The sequence below is a fragment of the Zophobas morio genome, unplaced genomic scaffold (genome assembly GCF_036711695.1).
Source record: "Zophobas morio isolate AGI-343-1 ecotype UQ-CSIRO unplaced genomic scaffold, CSIRO_AGI_Zmor_V1 ptg000054l, whole genome shotgun sequence".
Taxonomy (NCBI): Eukaryota; Metazoa; Arthropoda; class Insecta; order Coleoptera; family Tenebrionidae; genus Zophobas; species Zophobas morio.
In genome coordinates, this window is record NW_026972159.1 from 2,863,596 (window position 1) to 2,885,609 (window position 22,014).

At 31.8% G+C, this 22,014-nt stretch overlaps 1 protein-coding gene across 2 annotated transcripts in view; it reads right to left on the bottom strand.

The window, feature by feature from the left end:
* The window catches only part of Sli (slit), a 435,804-nt gene that overhangs the window by 412,255 nt on the left and 1,535 nt on the right, over window positions 1-22,014 (bottom strand). For both annotated transcript variants that reach the window (XM_064074673.1, XM_064074672.1), the window contains exon 2: window positions 1,981-2,358. In XM_064074673.1, the coding sequence (XP_063930743.1) occupies window positions 1,981-2,195 (215 nt within the window). In that variant the 5' untranslated portion in view covers window positions 2,196-2,358. The remainder of the gene's footprint in view (window positions 1-1,980; window positions 2,359-22,014) is intronic.

A 22,014-nucleotide genomic window follows, 5' to 3' on the forward strand; every position in this document is an offset into this window, starting at 1 on the left:
TGAAAAATCGGTAATTTGAAACATTGAAAAATTGAACAATTGAAAAATCTAAAAATGAAAAAATCGAGAAATCAAAAAATCTAAAAACTATGTATCGAAATGGAGTATCAGAAAACTGAGATATCGAAAAATTAAAAAAAAAACGAGAAATTGAAGAATCGAAAAATTGAGCAATCGAAAAGTTGAAAATGGAGAAACTAAAAATTCAAAAAATTGAAGCATCAAAAACCTGAAAAATCGTGAAACTGAAATATTGAGAAGTTGAGAAATCGAAAAACCGAACAATCCAAGAAAATTTGAAAAATCCAAAAACTGAAGAATTGAAAAACAGAAACATCGAAAAACTGAAACGCCGAGAAATCAAAACATCAAGAAAATCAAAAACGAAAAATCGACAATCTAAAAGTCGAAAATTCAAAAAATCGAGAAATCGAAGTTGTGCTATTCGATTTCTCGATAGAAAAATTGAAAATTAAAAAATTCAAAAATTGAACAATTGAAAAATTCAAACGAAAAATTGAAAAATGGAAAGAAAAGTAAAAAAATTGGAAAACCATAAAATCTGATAACCAAGAAGTCGAAAAACCAGAAGATCCAGAAATAGAAACATCAAAAAATTGAAAAATCTAAAATTCAATAATTCGAAAAACTGAAAAATCGAAACATTAAAGTGTAGAAAAATTGAAAAATCGGTAATAAATATCAAAAAATCGACAAATTGAATAACTGAAAAATCAAATAATCCAAAAATTAAAAAAAAACGATAAGTAAAAAATCGAATAATAATACTTCAAAAGTAAAGTATCGAACAATTGAGTAGTTGAAAAATTGAAAATCGAGAAATTAGAAATTGAAAAATCGAAAAACTGAAGAAACAAAAAACTGAAAAATCTTGCGACTAAACACCGGAAAATTGAGAAATGGAAAATTGAAAAAACGAAAAGCCGAAAAATATAAAATTAGAAACGTCGAAACCTTTCTTAAGTTCCACAACATCCAAACCTGGAAAACGTCTTTATATCAACATCTACTATTGTAAAATTGGGAGCTGACAGCATTCTATTGTTGCTGACGATGGTCAGACAAATTTTGGTTGAATGCTTCCTTAGCTTACGCTCGGGCAAAAACGGGTAAACAGCAGCCACATTTAGCCCGCTAATCCCGCCTTGGAAAAACACTCTTTAAATACAAAATTTCGGAGAACCCTGGACCGCGCACGAGAAAAAAACACTAAATTTTCCTTCGGATTACTATAAATCATTCCCAAATTAAAACGCAAACCGCCGACAAAATAAATGTGAACCTCTGCCTAAGATAACAAACAAGCAGCGGTTTTAGAACGGGCGTACCTCCGACACCTCCTCAAAATTAAAATTTATTCAAATTAACTATTAAATCGATTAGTTACTAAACGATGCTAATTTCGAGCCTACCGTACGATAAGCCATGTTCCTCATTCTGCATAAGTCCAATGCCCTCTATCTTTTAATGAATCTCAAGACGTAACGCCACTCCGATCACTCCAGCACATCCCACCCAGGCTTAGTTAGGCTTTATAAATAATTTATATATTAATGGTTTCGAGTTGCTAGTTCTGTATGCATCACGTGATTAATAATACTCGACGTTATGAAATCGTACACGCATACGAACTCCCATCCTCAGGTATGTTGCGTATGCACGACTCGACTTACCATCTGGCGATACGCACGACCTTGACTTAAGTCTGATAAATATTTGTAGTGAGTAATAATGGGATCGATACCGACTTAGGTATGTTAAACATCCGCCAGACGACTACTTTACAACTTTTTTGGCGAAAAAGCAATCTGTTTTTATGAATTTACCGCTAAAAACATTAAAAGAGCCGCTTAAGCGCTTCTCGATGCGAAAACAAGCTGATCGCTCTAAAAACGTATTAACAATGTATTGCCTGATTTTGAAAGTAGGTAAAATCTTGTAAAAAGTGAATGTACTCACAGTCTTTCGGTATCCGGCGGAATATTCTTCGGAACCTGTGTGAATCCCTTATGCGAACAATCGACGAGCGTCCCCGAACAGGTGCATCCCCTGGGACATCGCAGCGACGTGAAAGATAGATGAGCGACATCGTTGCCGGGTTCGGCGCTGCTCCATTCACACGACACAATTAATACCCAAATAATCCCCAACACGAACGCCACTGACGCCCGCATCGCAAGCACCGTTGTCTTACTCTCCCACAATTGTTTGTTTTTTCGCAGGATTTTTGAAAGGACTCGAGTCCTGCACTTTATTTTAATTAAAATTTAGTCCCGTCTTATTTTGCCAAAGACGTCGACTTTAATTATATTGATGGTGGGCGCTCGCCGGCACAACCTGAAAAAAAGGAAAAGATGTAATTAAGTGCGCCCTGAATATGAGGAATTAGAAGACAAGGTGAAAGGGAGGGGGTTGTTGACGCAAAGCGCGAGGTGAGGGTTGATATTAGATTTTTGCTCCCCACGTCGAAATGTAAAAAAACAACGGTGGTTCTGGAGCCGGCCCTGTAGTACGCTACGTACATACGCACTTCAAGAAATGGTCTAAATGGGACACTTCCGGTTCGGATTTTATTAGTGCAATTAAGCAGACACGGTGCCAATTAAAATAGTTCTACAATAACGTTAAGTATTAACTAATAGATTAGGGTTAATAAATGAGTGTTGATACCTACATGGAGCAGGTGTGCTAGAAAGTATAATGGCGACTTTTAATCACTACCTACGGTTATTATATCGGTGGTATAACACTCATTAACATTCAGTCAAACTGCATAAATTAAATTAATCTCAATACAATTGAAGTTTTGAAAGATTAAACTGGCAATTAGTTGAATTTCGATCTGCGGCTGTAATCCTGTGTAATTCTATTTAAAAATTTAAACATGGTGGCACCTATGTCTGTCTCGGGTCGGATGAAATAATCGACTAATCCTACTTAACTTGTGTTAAATTGGTCGAAAAATGGTTTTACTAGTTGTTTTATTTTTATTTTTATGGTTGTTTTTCCAAAGGTCACACAGCCTGAAATGTTAGTAAGGTGCTAATATTGAACGTTAACCCCTTCACAAGGTTGGTGGCGTCATTTCTTTAAAAAATTATTGATGTTCAAAAATATGCCCACAGGTATTGTAATCGAGTCCATCTAAAGGGCAAAAAAATTCGTCTATCTGTGTGTCTTCCGTCTGTCGGGATGTTTATTGGACAGATAATCTCCGAAACTACTGGACCGATCGTTGTTAAATTTTATATGTCCATTAGGATTATCGCGTATATGCTAACCAAAATTTGCCTAATCATCCCCACCAACAATATGTTATTTAAATTTTATAAAATAAAATACTCTGCACTTGTGGTTTATGAATCCATGTTGAATTTTTACCATAGAAATCCAGATTTTTGTAAAAAAAACATAAAAAACCATATACTCTGAAATTTCAATTTCTCCATTTTTCAATTTTTCGATGTTTTACTTTTTCAATTATTCAGTTTCTCTTCAATTTTTCGATATTTGAATTTTGGAAATTTTCAATTTTTCAGTTTTTGATTTCTTAAATTTTCCATTTTTCCATTTATTTTTCAGTTTTTCGTATTTTCAGTTTTGTCAATTTTCCGATTTCTCGATTTATCGAGTTTTCGATTTTTCGATTCCTTTTTGTCTAAATTTTTTAATTTTTCAAATTTTAATTGTCGATTTTAGGATTTTCCGCTATTTAGAATTATCGATTTTTCAATTTTTCCGATTTTTCAATTTTTCGATTTTTTAGTAGATATTGCGATTTTTTTATTTTTTGTCTTTTCGATTTCTCGATTTTTCGACTTCTCAACTTTTCGACTTTTAGATTTTTCAGTATTTTGAGTTTCTCATTTCTGGATTTGTCAATTTTTCGACGTCTTGGTTTCTCGACTTTCCGATTTTCGATTTTTTTATTTTCAGATTTTCAATTCTTGCACGAGTTTTAAATTTCTCCATTTTTCAATTTATCGATGTTTCAATTTTTCGCTTATTGAATTTTTTTTCAATTTTTCGATATTTGAATTTTGGGATTTTTCAATTTTTCCATTTTTCAGTTTCTCGATTTTGCAGTTTTGTAAATTTTCCGATTTTTCGATTTATCGAGATTTCAATGTTCTGATGTTTCGATTTTTCGATTTTTTTAAATTTAAATTTTTCAATTTTTCAAATTTTTAATTTTTCGATTATTCAATACTTCAATTTTTTTAGATTTTTCAATATTTTGACTTTCTCATTTCTCGATTTCTCAATTTGTCGATGTTTCGGTTTTTCGACTTCCTGATTTTCGATTTTTCGATTTTCAGATTTTCAATTCTTTCTCGAGTTTTCTAGTTCTCTATTTTTCAATTTTTCGATGTTCTAGTTTTTTGCTAATTCAACTTTTCTTAAATTTTTTGATTTTTTGATTTCTCAAATTTTAGATTTTCGACTTATTTTTTAGTTTTTCGTTTTTTCAGTTTCGTCAATTTTCCGATTTCTCGATTTACCTAGATTTCGACGTTTTGATGTTTCGATTTTTCGATTTGTTTTTAAATCTAAATTTAGTGGCTATTTTGAATTCTCAATTTTCCAATTTTTAGACTTCTCAAATTTCGATTATTCGATTTCTTGATCTTTTGATGTTTCGATTTTTAGATGTTTCAATTTTTCAACGTTTCGATATTTGGATTTCTCGGTTTTTCGATTTTTCAAAATTTCGATTTTCCGAATTTCGAATTTTCTGATTTTAAAATGTTCGATTTTTCGACATTGGATATTTCGTTTTTTCTATATTTCGATTCTTGGATTTTTCGATGGATTTCTCGATTTTTCAATTTTTCGATGTTTTAATTTTTCGATTTTTAAACTTTGGGATTTTTCAATTGTTCGATGTTTCAGTTTTTTTTTTATATTTTAAACTTATGATTTCTTAAATTTTAGATTTTTCGATGTTGAAATGTTTCGATTTTTCGATTTTTTTATTTAAATTTTTCAATTTTTCAAATTTTAATTTGTCGCTATTTCGAATTTGGGCTATTTCGATTTCTTGATTTTTCAATTTTTCGAATTTCGATTTCTCGATTTCTTGATCTTTCAATATTTCGATTTTTCAAATCTTCGATTATTCATATTTTCGATTTTCAAAGTTTCGAATTATCCATTTTTGGAATTTTGGATTTTTCGACTTTCGATATTTCGTTTTTTCTATATTTCGATTCTTGGATTTTTCGATTTTCGAATTTTAGATTTTTCTGTTTTTGTATTTTCAATTCGCTTCGTTTTGGATTTCCCAATTTTTCTGCAATTTTTTGATATTTGAGTTTCGGATTTTTTCAATTTTTCAGTTTTTTGATATTTTAAACTTTTAGTTTCTTAAATTTTAGATTTTTCGATTTATTTTTCAGTTTTTCGATTTTTCAGTTTTACCAATTATAGAGATTTCGATATATTTTTTTTAATTTAAATTTTTCAATTTTTCCAATTTTAATTTGTCGCTGTTTCGATTTTGCGCTATTTCGATTTCTTGATTTTTCAATTTTTCGAATTTCGATTTCTCGATTTTTGATCTTTCAATATTTCGATTTTTAGAAGTTTCGATTTTTTTATTTTTCGATGTTTTGATTTCTCGATTTCTTGGTTTTTCGATTTTTCAAATCTTCAATTATTCATATTTTCGATTTTCAAAATTTCGAATTATCAATTTTTCGAATTTTGGATTTTTCTACTTTCGATATTTCGTTTTTTCTATATTTCGACTCTTGGATTTTTCGATTTTCCAAAATCTCGATTTTCGAATTTTAGGTTTTTATTATGTTTTTGCATTTTCAATTTGTTTTCTTTGAGATTTCTCAACTTTTCAAGTTTTCAATTCTTCGATTTTTCAAATTTCCGATTTTTCTACTTTTCGACTTCCCAATTTTTGATTTTTGAATTTTCGATTTTTTAATTTGTACATTCTTCAGTTTTTAGACTTTTAATTTTTTTACTTTTCGATTTCTCACATTTTCAATTGAGTTTTTCGATTTTTCAATTGTCAATTTTTTGACTTTCTGGAAAATTTTTTATCTTCTTCTATTTCTAATTATTATCGATTTTCCGTTTTCTATTTTTCGATTTTTAGTAAGTACATAGTTGTTATTTACGCCGCTGGTTTTTACTTGATTTTAAAATTCTAAAATTTACAGTTTTTCAAAGAAGCGAGATTTATGGAGCTTTACTTCAAGAGTGAAGGAAGTTCTGTCCTCCCAATTTTTTATTTTATTTTGATTCTTCTTAAATTACTTTTCCATCTTCCATTGTTCTCCCTACTTTTCCCTTCTCCTAGACCTCATTCGCGCTTTAGGTGTGTACTTTTTCGTACGTTTTTCTTTTCCAGTTTCTTCTTTATCTTTATTTCTTTTGTCTTCTTCTTGTTGTTTTTAATAGCTGTTTTTCGTGTTGTCGCTCTGTGTTCATTTTGAGCGCCTTTTTATGTTTTTCTTCCCTCTCATTTTTGTTTGTCCATCCGTTTTCCCGTTCTCTTTGCTTCCGCCATCCAGTGATTTTTTTTGCTACATACATGACCGAAAAAATGTCGTCTGCCCTTGTGATTTTACTACACAAATAATCTCCAAAACTACTAAACCGATTGTCGTCAAATTTTATATATATTTTCAGAATAACGTGTATACGGTAAAACGCTAAACAACATTTGTATAATCATCCCCATCAACAATTTAGACGTCATTTGATTATTTTGAATAGTTTTTGAGGGTTTTTTTTTGAAAAGCAAAGATGTTCTACAATTTTTGTGCGTCTGCTTTCCTGTTCAAGTTTTTTTCATTTCCTTTCTTTTTCTTTTTTTTCCATCTTCGGTGTTGCCGTTTTTCTCTTTGTTTTGGTTGCATCGATTATTTCATTGTTTATTTTTTTTCTGTATAACGTCTTTGTTATGCTTTTAACATTTCTTTAATGTTGTTATTTTTTACACTTTTTTAACCCTCACTCCACGTTTTTTCGTTTTTCTGTCTTTTTTCATTTTGTCACCCTGTTTCGTCATTTCTTTATTTATATAACATAGAAAAATGAAATTTTAACACGAGTAGAAGCGGAACGACAAAAACTTTATGACAATGTGTAACTTCTTCAGAAATTATAAATTTAATAAATTTTTGATGACTGACAATACCGTCGAGAATTCTCCCATTCTCCCATATGAAATGCATTGCTTACGAGTTTTGCATGCCCCCAACTCATGTTTCAGCCAAATTTCGGGTTAAACTTCATAAATCAAAAAAATAACGAAAACAGTTAAAAAAAGTTAGTAATAGTCTCAACGTGTCGATCCACATAATGTGATGCGAAACTAAAAAATCCTCTGCCCTAATCGATCCTTTCGACTGGCTGAATAACACCACCTTTATTTGATTTCACACAGGAGTGCCGCTCTCCCAAATTGGATAAAATTCGTGTTTCTGCATAAAAATTCCGGATACGCTCGCAGTATTTTTGTTTCCGCTTTTGTAATGACTTTCAAACGGATGCCTCTCTTGCACTTGAGCGCTTTCTATTCGACTGAAGTGTATAAATGCACCGTTTTGGTATTCACTGTATATATTCGTGAAGAAGATGGCCCGAGGGCTCGAAGAAGCCAAGTGTATATGGGAGGTATATTGAAATCGATTGACTGGTGAATGCATCGCCGTTTTATATGTTTATATAAATTCTTGAGCACCCTCCTATTGCCCTACACGTATTGCTTCCTGCCTTCGGGACCGTTTTACGCTCGCGATATTTTATATCGGCCCTGTTTCGAGACAAATGCGACGTGAACGGCCCTTCGGAGGCGGCTGCTGACATTTACGGAGTTGTTGCGGCTGTGTGGGAATCGCAATGGGCATTTTTACGCAATCGGGCACTTGCTTTCGTAACGAACTGAAGAAATCGTAATTATTTACGTGGACCAAGAAGAGTTTTCTATGCTTGGATAACGGTACATGGATGATCTGCTTTGAGAGATTTGCTAAGCAATTTTTTGCCATGACGTCATCAATTAATAAATATAAAATAATAAAACATTTATACGAAATTGATTTATTAGACTCACCTAAATTTTTACGACAGTTCGCTTGACTAGTACTTTTCATTTTTCCAAAAGGCGGCACAAATATGCTACATGACCTTTTTGAAGTAAGTGTCTATTACTAGTGATGCAGTCATGACAGCGCTGTTTCTTACGTAATAAACGATTAAGTACTTTATTGTAGAAAGTGTAAATGATATGCAAAGTAGGCCCTAAGGTAACTCGATTTTTTTGGGATTTGTACACTGATGTAGTAAAACCTAACAATATAAAATAACAGTCATTATAGATATATTTGAGTTGATATTTTGCTCCGGTGTAAGAAACGTGCAGTTCTTGCGTAATATCGCTTCTGGTTGCTTTTTCTTAAGGCTGTTGTAACGCCCAAGCTGACAAAAAATTGTGTCGGCTTGTAACGACCACCTAAGTAAAAAAAAATGTTGATTCATAATTTTCCATTTTAAACATGTTTTAAGTTTCATGTTCTGAAAAGAACTTTAGACATATTGAAACAAAACGGCAAAATGTAAGCCCGCCCACCCACCCAATCTCGATTGTGATGATATTTTTATTCGCCGTGAACCAAGAGGGCGGAGTTTAACTGCAAAATACTTATTTCTTTACAAGAAATTAAAAACATGTTTTTGAGTATCGTGTTATTCAAAGAATACTATGTATATTAAGAAAAAAAGGCAAAATATAAACCCCGCCCACCCACCCCATCGCGATTATGACGATTTTTTTTATTCTTAGAAACTTAAAACACTTTTAAAATGGTAAATTTTTGTAAGAAAATATGGATTTTGCAATTAGGCTCCGCCCCTAGGCCTGCCAACGAATTAGATCAGGGCAGGTATGGGTGGGGCTTAATCTTCGGCTTCAATTTTTTCTTAATATACATAGTATTCTTTAAATAATACACTCAAAAACATGTAAATTTTTGTAAAGAAATAATAAGGATTTTGCAACTAAATTTCGCTACTTTGTCTCTGGACGATTAAAAAAATCATCACAATTGAGATTGGGCGGGTGGGCGGGGCTTATATTTTGCCTATTTTCTTAATATACCTAGTCGTCTTTTCAGAACAAGAAACATGTTTAAAATGGTAAATTCTTGTAGACAAATATGAATCTTGCAATTACGCTCCGCCCCTCGGTCTGACAACGAATGAAAAATTCATCACAAACGAGAATTGAGATCGCGGCGGGTATGGGTGGAGCCTAATCTTTGGCTTTATTTTTTTTTTAGTATACATAAAATATGTTTATAGTTTCCCGTAGGGAAATAAGGATTTTGCAGTTAAGCCCCGCCTTCTTGGCTAACGACAAATAAAAAAAAATCACAATTGAGATAGGATGGGTGGGCGGGGCTTATATATATTTTGCTTTTTATTCTTATTATTATTTTAAACATCTTTTAAGTTTCATGTTCTGAAAAGAAGTCTACGCATATTAAAACAAAACGGCAAAATCTAAGCCCGCCCACCCGCCCAATCTTAATTGTGATGATCTTTTTATTCGCCGTGAACCAAGAGGGCGGAGTTTAACTGCAAAATATTCATTTTTTTACGAGAAATTAGTAGAGAAATAAAGATTTTGCAGTTAAGCTCCGCCCTCTTGGTTTCACGACGAATAAAAAAAATCATCACCATTGAGATAGGGCGGGTGGGCGGGGCTATATTTTGCCTTCTTTTCTTGATAATAATGTGTAGACTTATTTCGAGAAACTTAAAACATGTCTAAAATGGTAATTTTTTGTAGTAATCAACTCAAATCCTCCACTTCACCGTCAACAGCAAGTATAAAATTCCCACTGTACAGTCCACCAATACAACTTCTTGGAAAAATTATAAAATTTTATTTTGCGAACTATAACTTCTATAACTAAAATATAGTAATACTGTAATAACCAAGGGGAAAATATATATAATCAATACAAGTTTAACTTCGACTGTTTATGTTTATACATTGAAATAGTTCCACGATTAAGCACGTATAAAATTCGCAAACGTCTCCATTAATTAGGGGTACTTAGATACGATGTTGCTACAGAAGAAGAGGGTTTAAACAAAAATAGTAATAATAAAAATAAAATCGAGGTGGATTCATAAACTACAAGTACGGGAGTATTATTATTTTATAAAAATTGAATCGTGTTACTGACAATCCTTACGTGGATATAAAATCTGACAACAATCAGTCCGGTAATTTTGGAAATTATATTTATCTGGCTAAAAATATTGAGAGAGTCGAAAACAGAAGACCTATTTATAGTTCGTACTCTTTTGGTCATGAAACGTTAAGAGAACATGATAGTTACGTTGATAAAGGCTGTGCCGCGAAATGGGTATATCTATGTCGGTAATTTACATCCAAACACGTCTGAAAACGATTTGAAGCTATTCTTAAAGTCTAAATTCTCTGATAAAGAAATTAGTGTTGACAAACTTCCTAAGAGGCCTACTGCCAAAAGCGTGTCATTCAAAATCACAGTGGAGAAAACAATTTTTAAGGATTTCTTCAAGGAGGAATTATGGCCGGAAGGAATTTTAGTGAAAAAATTTTACTTCTTAAAAAACGAAAAAGTGAATACGTCCCTAATGAATTAATAGAAAATTTCTGTTTCAAAGGGGCCAGTTTTCGAATTTTATTTTTAAACATACAGTGCATTAGAAACAAATTTAATATGCTTTTTTCAGAAGTGGAAATTCTAAAAATAAATTGTCTCTGCCTTTGTGAACATTGGTTGAACCATATCGAAATCGATAATATTCATGTGCCCGATTTCAACACGGCAGCATTTTTTGCGCGGTCTTCAAAGAAGCATGGAGGAGTCATGCAGCTGATGCACCAAAGTATCCCCTTCAAGATTCTGTCTGATAAGGTATCAGCACTTTCTGCTGAGGTGGATTGCGAATTATGCGGCGTACTTATCACTAAGTTAGATTTAATTTTAATAACGGTTTATCGCTCGCCAAAAGGCGATTTTCATAAATTTATTGATACTATAGTCATTCTTCTTAATGAAATTCGTTGCAAATCTAAATACGTCATAGTGGGTGGAGATTTTAACTTATTATTTGGCACTAATGATACAAAAGCCAATTATTTTTGTAATCTTTTGTCTAGCTACGGCTTATATTCTACTGTCAGATTTAAAACGCGTTATAACAACACACTTGATAATGTGTTTACTAATATTAATTCAGATATGATAAATATAACACCTGCTAAACTTTATCGGTCGGACCATACTGGAATATGTGTAAATGTTACTCTAAAGGAAGCTGTATTCGATAACTCATTTATCCCTAAATATGTAAGGCCCATCTCACAGTTTGGGAAAATCATGTTTTTTAATTTATTACAACAAGTTGATTGGAGTTTCATTGATCAAAATTGCGACTTTAATGCGTCTGATTTGTTCTCGATCTTTATAGATACGCTACTATTGTATTATAATATCGCCTGTCCTGAGAAGAAACTATCGTGTAACAGATCCAAGGTCCATAATATAATTTGGTATACCCCTGATTTAAAAATCATGCGAGAAACTCTGCATCTAATATATAGTTCTTACAGATTATATGGGACTTTGGGTTTGAAAATAATGTATAATAACTTTAAGCGTAAATATGAAGAAGCTGTTAAAAAAGCTAAAATTGCAGCTAATAATGTCTTTATTAAAAACAATTCTAATAATTCTAAAGCTATGTGGTCATTAATAAACAGAAGTAGAAAACGTACTATTCATGAAACTACAAAAATTTCCTCTAACGAATTCAATTTACATTTCTCGAGCATTGCTAAAAATATTCTTAATTCCTTACCAAATACTAATCTTGATCCTGTTAAAATTATGATATCTGTTAATAACACGTCACATATGTTCTTTAAATTCAGGACAGTTAGTGAGGTACAAGTACGTGAGGCATTGAATAAATTAAAAAATAAGAGCAGTAAAGATATTTATGGGTTCAATGTCGACGTTATAAAATCAGTAAAGGATATACTAATTGCACCTTTGACCAAATTAATAAATAAATGTATTGTTGACTCGGTTTTTCCAGACTGCTTAAAATTGGCTTTAGTATGTCCAATATACAAAAAAGGTAATGTCAATGAAGTTGATAACTATCGACCAATCTCCCTTCTTCCAGTGTTGTCTAAAGTGTTCGAAAAATTAATGTTAGAACAAATCCTTGAATTCTTTATTAGTAATAACTTGTTTTGTACAAATCAGTTTGGATTTCGAAAAGGCTTATCCACTGAAAAAGCTGTTCTATCTTTTATTGATAATGTCGTTAAATCCTTTCAAGATGGTGAATATTTTGTGTCTGCCTTTCTAGATCTTAGTAAGGCATTTGACTGCATGTCTCATGAAATACTAATCCGTAAAGTTTTTTTTTACAACTTTCAGCCAGATGCCACTAGATTAATTTCATCGTATCTTTTGAATCGATTGCAAGTAGTCTCTGTTGATGGTATAGTCTCCGATAAAGAACAAATCGCGTATGGTGTACCTCAGGGGTCCATCTTAGGGCCTCTACTTTTCTTAATTTATGTGAACGATCTGCCATACTTTTTCCCTGATTTTTTTACGATATTGTACGCGGACGATACTACTTTTAGTAAAAAGGCAATGTCATCTTCATTAGTAATAAGTACTCTTATGAATATATCTTCGCAAGCGGAACCTTGGTTTTTCGCCAACAAACTTTGCGTAAATAAGAACAAATCAGTTCAGATGGTATTTTCATTGAAGAAAGATAAGTCTTTTGCGGATACGAAAAGTACTAACAAGTTTCTCGGAATTGTTCTAGATACTAAATTACTTTGGCATGAACATGTGGATTATATTGTTCAGATCATTTCTAAAAATACTTATCTCTTAAGAAACTTATCAAATCATGTTGATCAAAATATATTAAAAATTGCATATTATGCGCTAATACAATCTCACTTAGTATATGGTATACTAATCTGGGGACACAGCGCCTCGTCACAAAACCTTTTTAGGCTTCAAAGAAGAGCTATTAGAATCCTTTCAGGTATTGGTTATCGTAATGATTGCAAATTTTCATTTCAATCCTTAAATATTTTGACATTGCCCTGCTTGTACATCTATCACTGTTTTAAATTTTTAGTAAACCAAATTAATCAATTTCCTACACTGAGTTCTTTCCATGACTATAATACCAGGTCCACAAATTTGTTAATCGAAAATTTGAGAATAAACCGTTGCAGAACTGCCAGGAACTATTTCTGTATAGTGTTCTTTAACAAATTACCTCAGAGTTTCCGCAACCTTCCACCATCTCAATTTCTAAAAAAAATCAAGGATGTCTTAACCGAAAATAGTTTTTATAGTTTCAATGAATATTTTCAATATAATATTGAGTAATTTCTTCTTTATCATGTAGCTAGCTCATAATCTACATAAGTATTGTATTGCATGGTTTTTATGTTTATTTTTACTATTACATTCTTGTAAACTTTGGACGAGTGTATAAACTTTATGTTTTTAGCACAATAAAATTACTTACTTACTTACTTACTTACTTACTTACTTACTTACTTACTTACTTACTTACTTACTTACTTACTTACTTACTTACTTACTTACTTACTTACTTACTTACTAGTAGCCATTCATTTTACAATACTTCCTTATAAAAAAACGAATTAAAAGTTAAACAAGAAAATAGAAACAGAAAACACTGCCGAAAACATCTTCATAAAAAAATTAAAAATACAACAAAGAACTAATGAAGGAAAAAATAAGAAAGTGTTTTATGAGTATGAAAGAGCAAAAAATAAAGAAATAGAGGAACTGAATAATGTAATCAAAGAAGACAGAAAAACAAAAAGACATGGAGAAAACGAAGGGTGAAAGAAGTATGAAAAAAGGAACAGCGTTAAAGGAAGGAAGAGAAAGAAGAAAAAGAATTAAAATCGAAAAACCTAATCAAGAAAGCAGATACCGCAAATACTCTGGAACATATAGATAGATTTAAAGAAAAATGTTAAAAGAACAACAAAAAACGTGAATCAGGAAGAAATAAGAAAGGTAGGTAAGAGAGAAAAATAAAACTGGAAAAGCGAATGCTCTGAACTCTTGCAAGGTTTTAAGGTTATTGTGATGACGAATTGTTAATCAAAATTTATTCGTTCACCAAGCTTTTCGATTTCTCGATTTTTTTTTATTTTCGATTTCTCAATTTTCTTTTATTTTTAATTTTTCAATTTTTTGACTTTTCGACTTCTCAACTTTCGGACTTTTAGATTTTTTGATTTTTCAATACATATTTTGATTTTCTCATTTCTCGATTTCTCAATTTTTCGAGTTTCAGTTTTTCGATTATTCCATTTTCCTTCATTTTTCAATTTTTAGATTTTTCAGTTTTCTAATATTTTAAACTTTTGATTTCTTAAACTTTGAATTTTTCGATTAATTTTACAGTTTTATCAATTTTCCGATTTCTGGATTTATCGAAATTTCGAAGTTTCGATGTTTCGATTTTTGGATTTTTACAACATAAATAGAACAAAAGAACTATTGAAGAAAAAAATAAAGTGTTTTATGAGCATAAAGGAGCAAAAAATAAAGAAATGGAGGAACTGAATAATACAAACAAACAAGAAAGAAAAACAAAAAAAAACGAAAGGTAACACGCATGAAAAACGTGACAGCGTTAAGGAAAGAAAAAAAATCATAAAAAACCATAGGATACAAGGGACTTGAAAAAAATATTGAAGAAGGGAAGATCAAGAAAATGCTGTAACGGAAAAAGGGAGAAAAAGAAGAAAGTAGAAAGAATAAAAGTAAAGGAAAATTATGAAAAAAATTAGAAAAATCTAAATCGAAAAACCTACTTTTAGTTTGAAATAACTGGTAAAACTGTTAGTACGTCTTCCAAAAGCGTCTATACACCATGTGCAAAAGTACAGGGAAATAAAAGATGAGAAAAAAGAATACAGGGAGTAGAGGCATGTTAAAAAGAAAAAGGTGAAGAAAAGGGGGAACAGAAATGTGGAAAGATCAAAAAGTACATAAGAAACAGAGAAAACAAATGGAAAGAAGAGTGAGAAAGGGAAAGCAGAAAAGGAACGAGAGAAAATTAGTATAAAAGTTGCGATTTCAAGTGATAATCAGGAAAATACTGAAAATTTTTAAAAAATACTAAATCTGCACAATTAGTTATGCAGAAAAGTGATCAGAACAAGTAAAGAAAAAGGGGGAAACATAAAGTTAAAAATGTAAACATATTTTTAAAACATCAGTCAAGAAAAACAGAAATAACGTCATCAACCTTTTGAAGGGATTAAAGTTCAGTAATCCTAGTTAAATATTTCAGCCAAGTGTGATTTTTGAAATAAGCTATATAATTAATTTCAATTAACAATAATTCGCGATTACGTCATCAATTTTTTGAAAAGGTTGAAAAATATGAACAAACAAAATTGCATATTCTGAAAATTCTCGCTTTAAATTAATACTGAAGTAAATAAGATATGAATGAATCATTTGTAACCTTTCCGAAAAACAACCAAAACCTTGAAAAATGTCGAGAAATTTCCAAATTCTTTTACAATCGTACAAAGACCCTAAAATAGATCAAACTTCTTTAAAAGCCCGAGTCACCTACCATTAAAAATGATTTACGATATCTGTAAATTATTTTTAACTGCAAGCTGTTCACCGCTGACGAGTCCCTGACATTGACATCGAAGGCCAAAAACAGTACCAACATTGTACACACACTAATCACACTTTTACGGTTCCTCACTAACCTAGCGCTCCGTGTTAATTAACTAACTAGATTAGATCCATTTTTGGAATACCTCTCCCGTCGACCAACAACCTCCGCCCACTCAGAAAAAATCTACGAAATTTCTGGGATGCCCGCGATATCGTCACATTTTGCCTTACATGGCCGCAAAAAGGTGAATCCGCGGCCCCGCGGCCCTCGAAAACGCGCCTTATTCACGTTAAGATCTACAAAAGTCGCTTCTTGCAAAGAGAAAATATTCCTTCGACGGAATGTACATAGCCTGAAGGTGAACAATAACAAACGAACAAAACGCGGAGCCATCATCTAAATATCTTTCAAGAGAGCCTTGGGTTAGTTCAAACACTCATCATTTCGATGGCCCCGGGGCCCAAGGGTGCAAAAAAGTCATGCAAAATTCATGCTCAAATTGCACCGGATATTCCGCTTTATTGACAGGGATATTTTTGGCGTTTGGATGGAGATTGAAATAAGGGGAAGAATTCATTTTTTGGCGCTTTGAATACGAAAACGTTATAGTCGGACACTAATTTATCGACTGACATAAACTGTGACATTTTTTACGCGAGCTCGTAATAGTTTATTTCGGAAAGAGCAATTACTGGGAGCGGGAAATGCACTAATTACTTTTAGCGGATATTTAGCATACACGATAATTTCGGTTCAGGAACATTAATTTTTGTTTATATTGAAGAGAGGATTATTTACACCGAGCTAAAATGAGGCTTGGCAAAATGTAGCCATTAATCAACTCGTACTATCTGCATGCACCAATTTTGCTTTTTAAGTGGGAAATGAACAAGTTTGTAATTGCGGTTTCATGATTCGAATCATCTTTGGTTGATCTTATTCCTAGTGACTGCCGCGAGATCGTGATCGTAAAAGCTGATAGTCGAAATAAATTACCTCAGAGAAATTTTATCAAACGCTAAACTGGGTCTTATTAATTCAACAAATGCAATAAAAATTAATGAAGCATTCATTTTTGACAAGTTATATATTTTAAAGGGAGCTATATATATACGTTCTTGTCATCATAGAGCTCATTACGAGCTTTCTATTAGGTTAAAATTCCATTGATATTTCCATGCATTTTTATATTCGTTTCCATTCACTTACGACCAGGTTATTCATATTATGACCTATACATGTGTATTAAATGGAAATAATATTTTTAGAGAATACTTCGGCGTTTAATCACCGAGTTGACATCTACTTAAAATAACAAATTTATTTTGTCCCTGTTCAGTTTTCCTTCTCTTTCATCGGTCACAACTTAATTTTCGAGTCATCCTTGCCTATTTTATTAAAAATCTTGAAAAGTGCCATTTTTACCTTTGTATTTGTCATTTTTTTACATTTATCGAGCTGGATTTATACGGCAAAATTACTATCTGTTGATTTTTTTTGGCCAACCAAGACCTGATTTTTGTTTTTTCGTTCGGACTGTACTTATAAAAACCAGTTTTAATTTTCCAGCTGATGCTGGCATTCTTTACGGGAACCCTACTTATTTCTGCATATTTTAAAACAGGGTAGAACTAAATCTGCACAAAAATACGTACATATGTACTTAGAACCGGTTACACATCGAACGAATAGAAGCAGACTTGGAAACATTTTTGTATAACTAAATTGGTGTTTGTTACAATATTTTTTCGATGATCGAATCTTCAAAAATTGAAAAATAAAAATTAAATTATGCAACCAAATATACACTTTATGTCATCCGATTTTTTAATTGAACTTTAATGAACCGCTTTAATCTACGAAAAAAACGAACACTCTGTATATGTGTTAGAATTATCACGAATTCGCGTAGTTTCGAGCTGATATTATTCGGCGCAATTCATGTTTTTTTATTTATTTACGCAATGGGTTATTATTAATGTTTATTATTGTTTAGTTCTTAGAAGATAGAGATACAGCTAAATTCAATCAAATAAACTAATTCTCCAGTTTAAATATATTTGGACAATATGAAATGAACCTTCACATCTTATCAGTTGCGAGTAATTTATCGAACTTCAATGCCAAGAATTTATTATTAATTTTTGTAAATTTAGAACACAGACAATCAAAATTGCGAATTTAATTTTTCGATTTATTAAAAGCTCCAGTTTTTTCAAAAAAGCGAAATTTGTTCTTTATTTATCTCGGCAGTCGATGATTATTATTAATAATAATCAAATAAACAATTCTCTAATTTAAATATATTTGCACAACATGAAATGAACCTTCACGTCGTATCAATTTCGAGTAATTTATCGAACGAAGAATTTATTCTTGGAGCAAAGAAATATTTAAAAAATGGTCTAAATTTATTTAGCGTCTGAAATTCAGGCGAACATACTCCTATACGTGTAGTTTATGACCCCACGTTGAGGTTTTTAGCCGAGACATCTAGATTTTTGGAAAAAAATTTGGAACAAATCCTATTTCAAATAGGCAAAATATCATGACTCCATAACATTTTCATTTTCCTGAAAATTGTATATCTAACTATAGACCAATGTTTTTAATAAAACCTAGTCAAAATATATTTGCTTATCCCCTCCAAAAAATTGATGCCGTCAGCGCAAAATTTGGCCGTATAAATCCTAACTAAAATGTGCAAAATATGATGAATTTTTACTTGTGATTTATCATTCCATTAATATTTTTTGGATTTGCTTATACAGGTGTCTCAAAAAAATTGAAAATTGAAGGCGGGAATCTATTTTACCGATTTCATCAAGAGCTGCAAAACCGAATTCTTTGAAAACTTGGACATATTTTAAAGCATCATAAGCATGATAATTTTTTTATATTTGCTCATCCCCCTAAAAAATTGATGACGTCACTTCAAAATATTGCTGTATGTCATATCTTAAATGTGCAAAAAATTATGAGTTTTAATACATAATTTATATTTTTTAAATTTGCTTATACAGGGCGTCTCAAGTTTTTACAAGTTTAATAGGCGCAAAATCAGTCTTATCTGAGTAAGTGGTAGCCCCGCCCACACCCACCCCTTATTTTCTCAGAGTTTATGTCATTTGCCAAAATGAGTTTTACCTTTACAAATACTAGCCCCGCCCACCCCCCCTCCATTTTCTCAGAGGGTATAGCGTTTGCCTAAATCAGTCTTATCTGAACAAGTGATAGCCCCGACCACCCGGGCGGGTGGGCGGGGCTAGTACTTCCTAATATAAGACTGATTTTGCCTGTATTAATCTTGTAAAAACTCTTTATCGCTTTTTTGGTAATAATTTTTTTCGTCTTCTTTTTTGTTTTTTTTTTGCAAGGTTTTTCTAGTAATTTTTATGAACTTTTTAATAGTTTTTTTTTTGGCATTTTTTGTAGCCTTTTTTATCGGTGCTATTAACCCGTTTTTTGGTCGTCTTTTTCTTATTTTTGACTTTGAACTAAAAAATTGAAAATTCAAAAAACTCCAAAATCGGCAAACTGGAAAACTGAAAGAACTAAAAAAAAATCCAAAAATTCAAAATCAAAAAAAGTCTGATTTTGGCAAATAACATATCGTCTGAGAAAATAGGGGTGGGTGGGCGGGGCTAGTACTTGGTAAGATAATAATGATTTTGGCAAATGGCACACCCTCTAAGAAAATAAAAGGTGGGTGACATATCCACTTAAAATCCACTTTTGTAGACGAGGTACATTTTTTTGTTAATAATTTAGCTTCTCAGGAATAGCGACGAGTAATTTTTACCAATTACAAAATTCAAAAATTACAAATCGAAAAAACGAGGAAACGAAAACTTGAAAATTTTCGAAGAGGAGAAATTGAAAAATTGAAAAATCCAAAGTTAAAAAAAATTGGATTATTAGACATTTTAGATTTTAACGTACTTTATCATGTTTTTAAGCAAACTGGCAAATTTTGGGGAAAAATCAGTTTTATCTTAACAAACACCCGCCCCTATTTTCCCAAAGAAAATGTCATTTGCCACATTCAGTTTTATCTTACCAAGTACTAGCCCCACCCACCCGCCCCCTATTTTCTCAGAGGATAGGTGATTTGCCAAAATAAGACCTATGTTAGCAAGTAATAGCTCCCCCACCCGCCCTTTATTTTCTCAGAGGGTAGGACTGGCTAGTACTTGCTAAGATAAGTCTTAATTTGGCAAATCACATATCCTCTGAGAAAACAGGGGCGGGTGGGCGGAGCTAGCACTTGCTCAGATAAGACTGATTTTGGCAAACACCATATATAAAATAAAAAAAGTCAATTTTTGTCGTGAAGTTTTCTTAATGTATTTTTTTTGTATTTTACCCCATTGTTAAGGTTAATTTTTTTAAAAAGTTGTGGATTTCCAAAGATTTTGAATATGATTCCAGCGGCTCCATATAGAAACCGCAAACTTTGAGATTTTTATAAAAAAAAAACACTTCAACGTCAAAATTCGTCTTAAGTACTTTATAATATATGTATTAAAAAACAAAATGTGGGTGAAACGTACCATATTATTACTACTAATTTATCGCGTTTTTTTTTTTTGGTGTTATACCGGGTGTCTGGAGAATGCCCGCTTAACTCTCCGCTACGCTCTTAACAATCAAACGATGAGTCTGGGAAAAATAGTAAAAAAATTCTCACATTTTGCTGGAGTTATAATGATTTTAAAATTTACAATATGTTTAACAAATAAACAACACATTCACTATCACAATAACTATTAATAAAACTTTTGGTTAATATTTCTCCCGTCCATGACGATGTTTAACCCCGCCCACCCACCCGCTAAGAAAAGAGAGGGTTTTATTCGGCAGAATTTTAATATTTTATGATGGTTTCTAGACGATATACATTTTTTAATTATTTAGCTTCTCAGGGATACCGACGAGGAATTTTTAATGACACCTAAACGTGCTCGCTGCGCTCGCATTCTAGGGGTGTTTTTTTTTAAATATAGAGATCTATTATTACAAGTGAATCCAAACAACTTTCTCTTTCTTGAACAATTCTGAGACTAAACTTTACAAAAAGAACTTTTAGGTTTTATTCGGCACCATTTTACTATTTTAGGATTGTTTCTAGACGATACACATTTTTTAATAATTTAGCTTGACAGTGATACGAAAAACAACTTTAGAAGGCGAGCGCAGCGAGCACGTTTAGATTTCTGGGATTTCTCCGACTTTCGTATTTACCAACATTTTCAAGATTTACTTTTTTTTTAACTAATAAATTCTCACATTAATCATAATTTAGTTTTCATTCATAACCATAATAATTGTCGACATCTCCTTGTGAGTAAATTACTCTAAAAAAATCACTTTCTAAAATGCGAGCTTGGCAAGCACGTTCAGAGTATTTCAGTCGGATCTTATTAAGAATAACAAACAGTTTTTAAACTCACATTTTTAGATAACATCAAAACTTTTCAATAATTTAGCTTCTCGGGGACACCAATAAATATTTTTTTAAATTGCACCTAAACGTGCTCGCTGCGCTCACATTCCAACTTCATTTTCGGCCTTGTTCAGTCCCACGGATATTATTAATGATCACAGTCTTTAAACTCACATTTTTAAATAACGACAAAATTTTGCTTAATAATAATTTAGCTTCCCAGGAACACCAATAAATTAATTTTATACATTTTTAGGATTCACCATTTTTAGACAAATAAAAGATTCTCTCATTAATAATTTAGCTTCGCAGGGGCACAGACGAGTAATTTTTAATAACACCTAAACGTGCTCGCTGCGCTCGCATTCTATGCGTTTTTCTCTGGCGGCTTAGAGTCATAAAAGTGATCAAGAAAAAATCTCAACGAATCTCCAGGTTTTGTTATAATCTCTAGACTCGTTAAATTAAAAAAAAAAACCTTTAGAGGGCGAGCGCAGCGAGCACGTTCAGATTTCTGGGCTCTCCGACTTTAGTATTTATCATTATTTTCAAGATTAATTTTTTTTAGAAAATAATAAATTCTGACATTAATAATAATTTAGTTTTTATTTATAATAATTGTTCAAATGTCCCTGTAAAGGTAAACAAAATTTTTCTTAATTATTTAGCTTCTCAGGGACACCAATAAATATATTTTTATGTTGTTTTCAGAAAAGTGCGCAGGAAAGAATCTCAGGAACGTTGTTTAGATTACCAACTTTAGCAGATAATTACACACATTTTTAAGA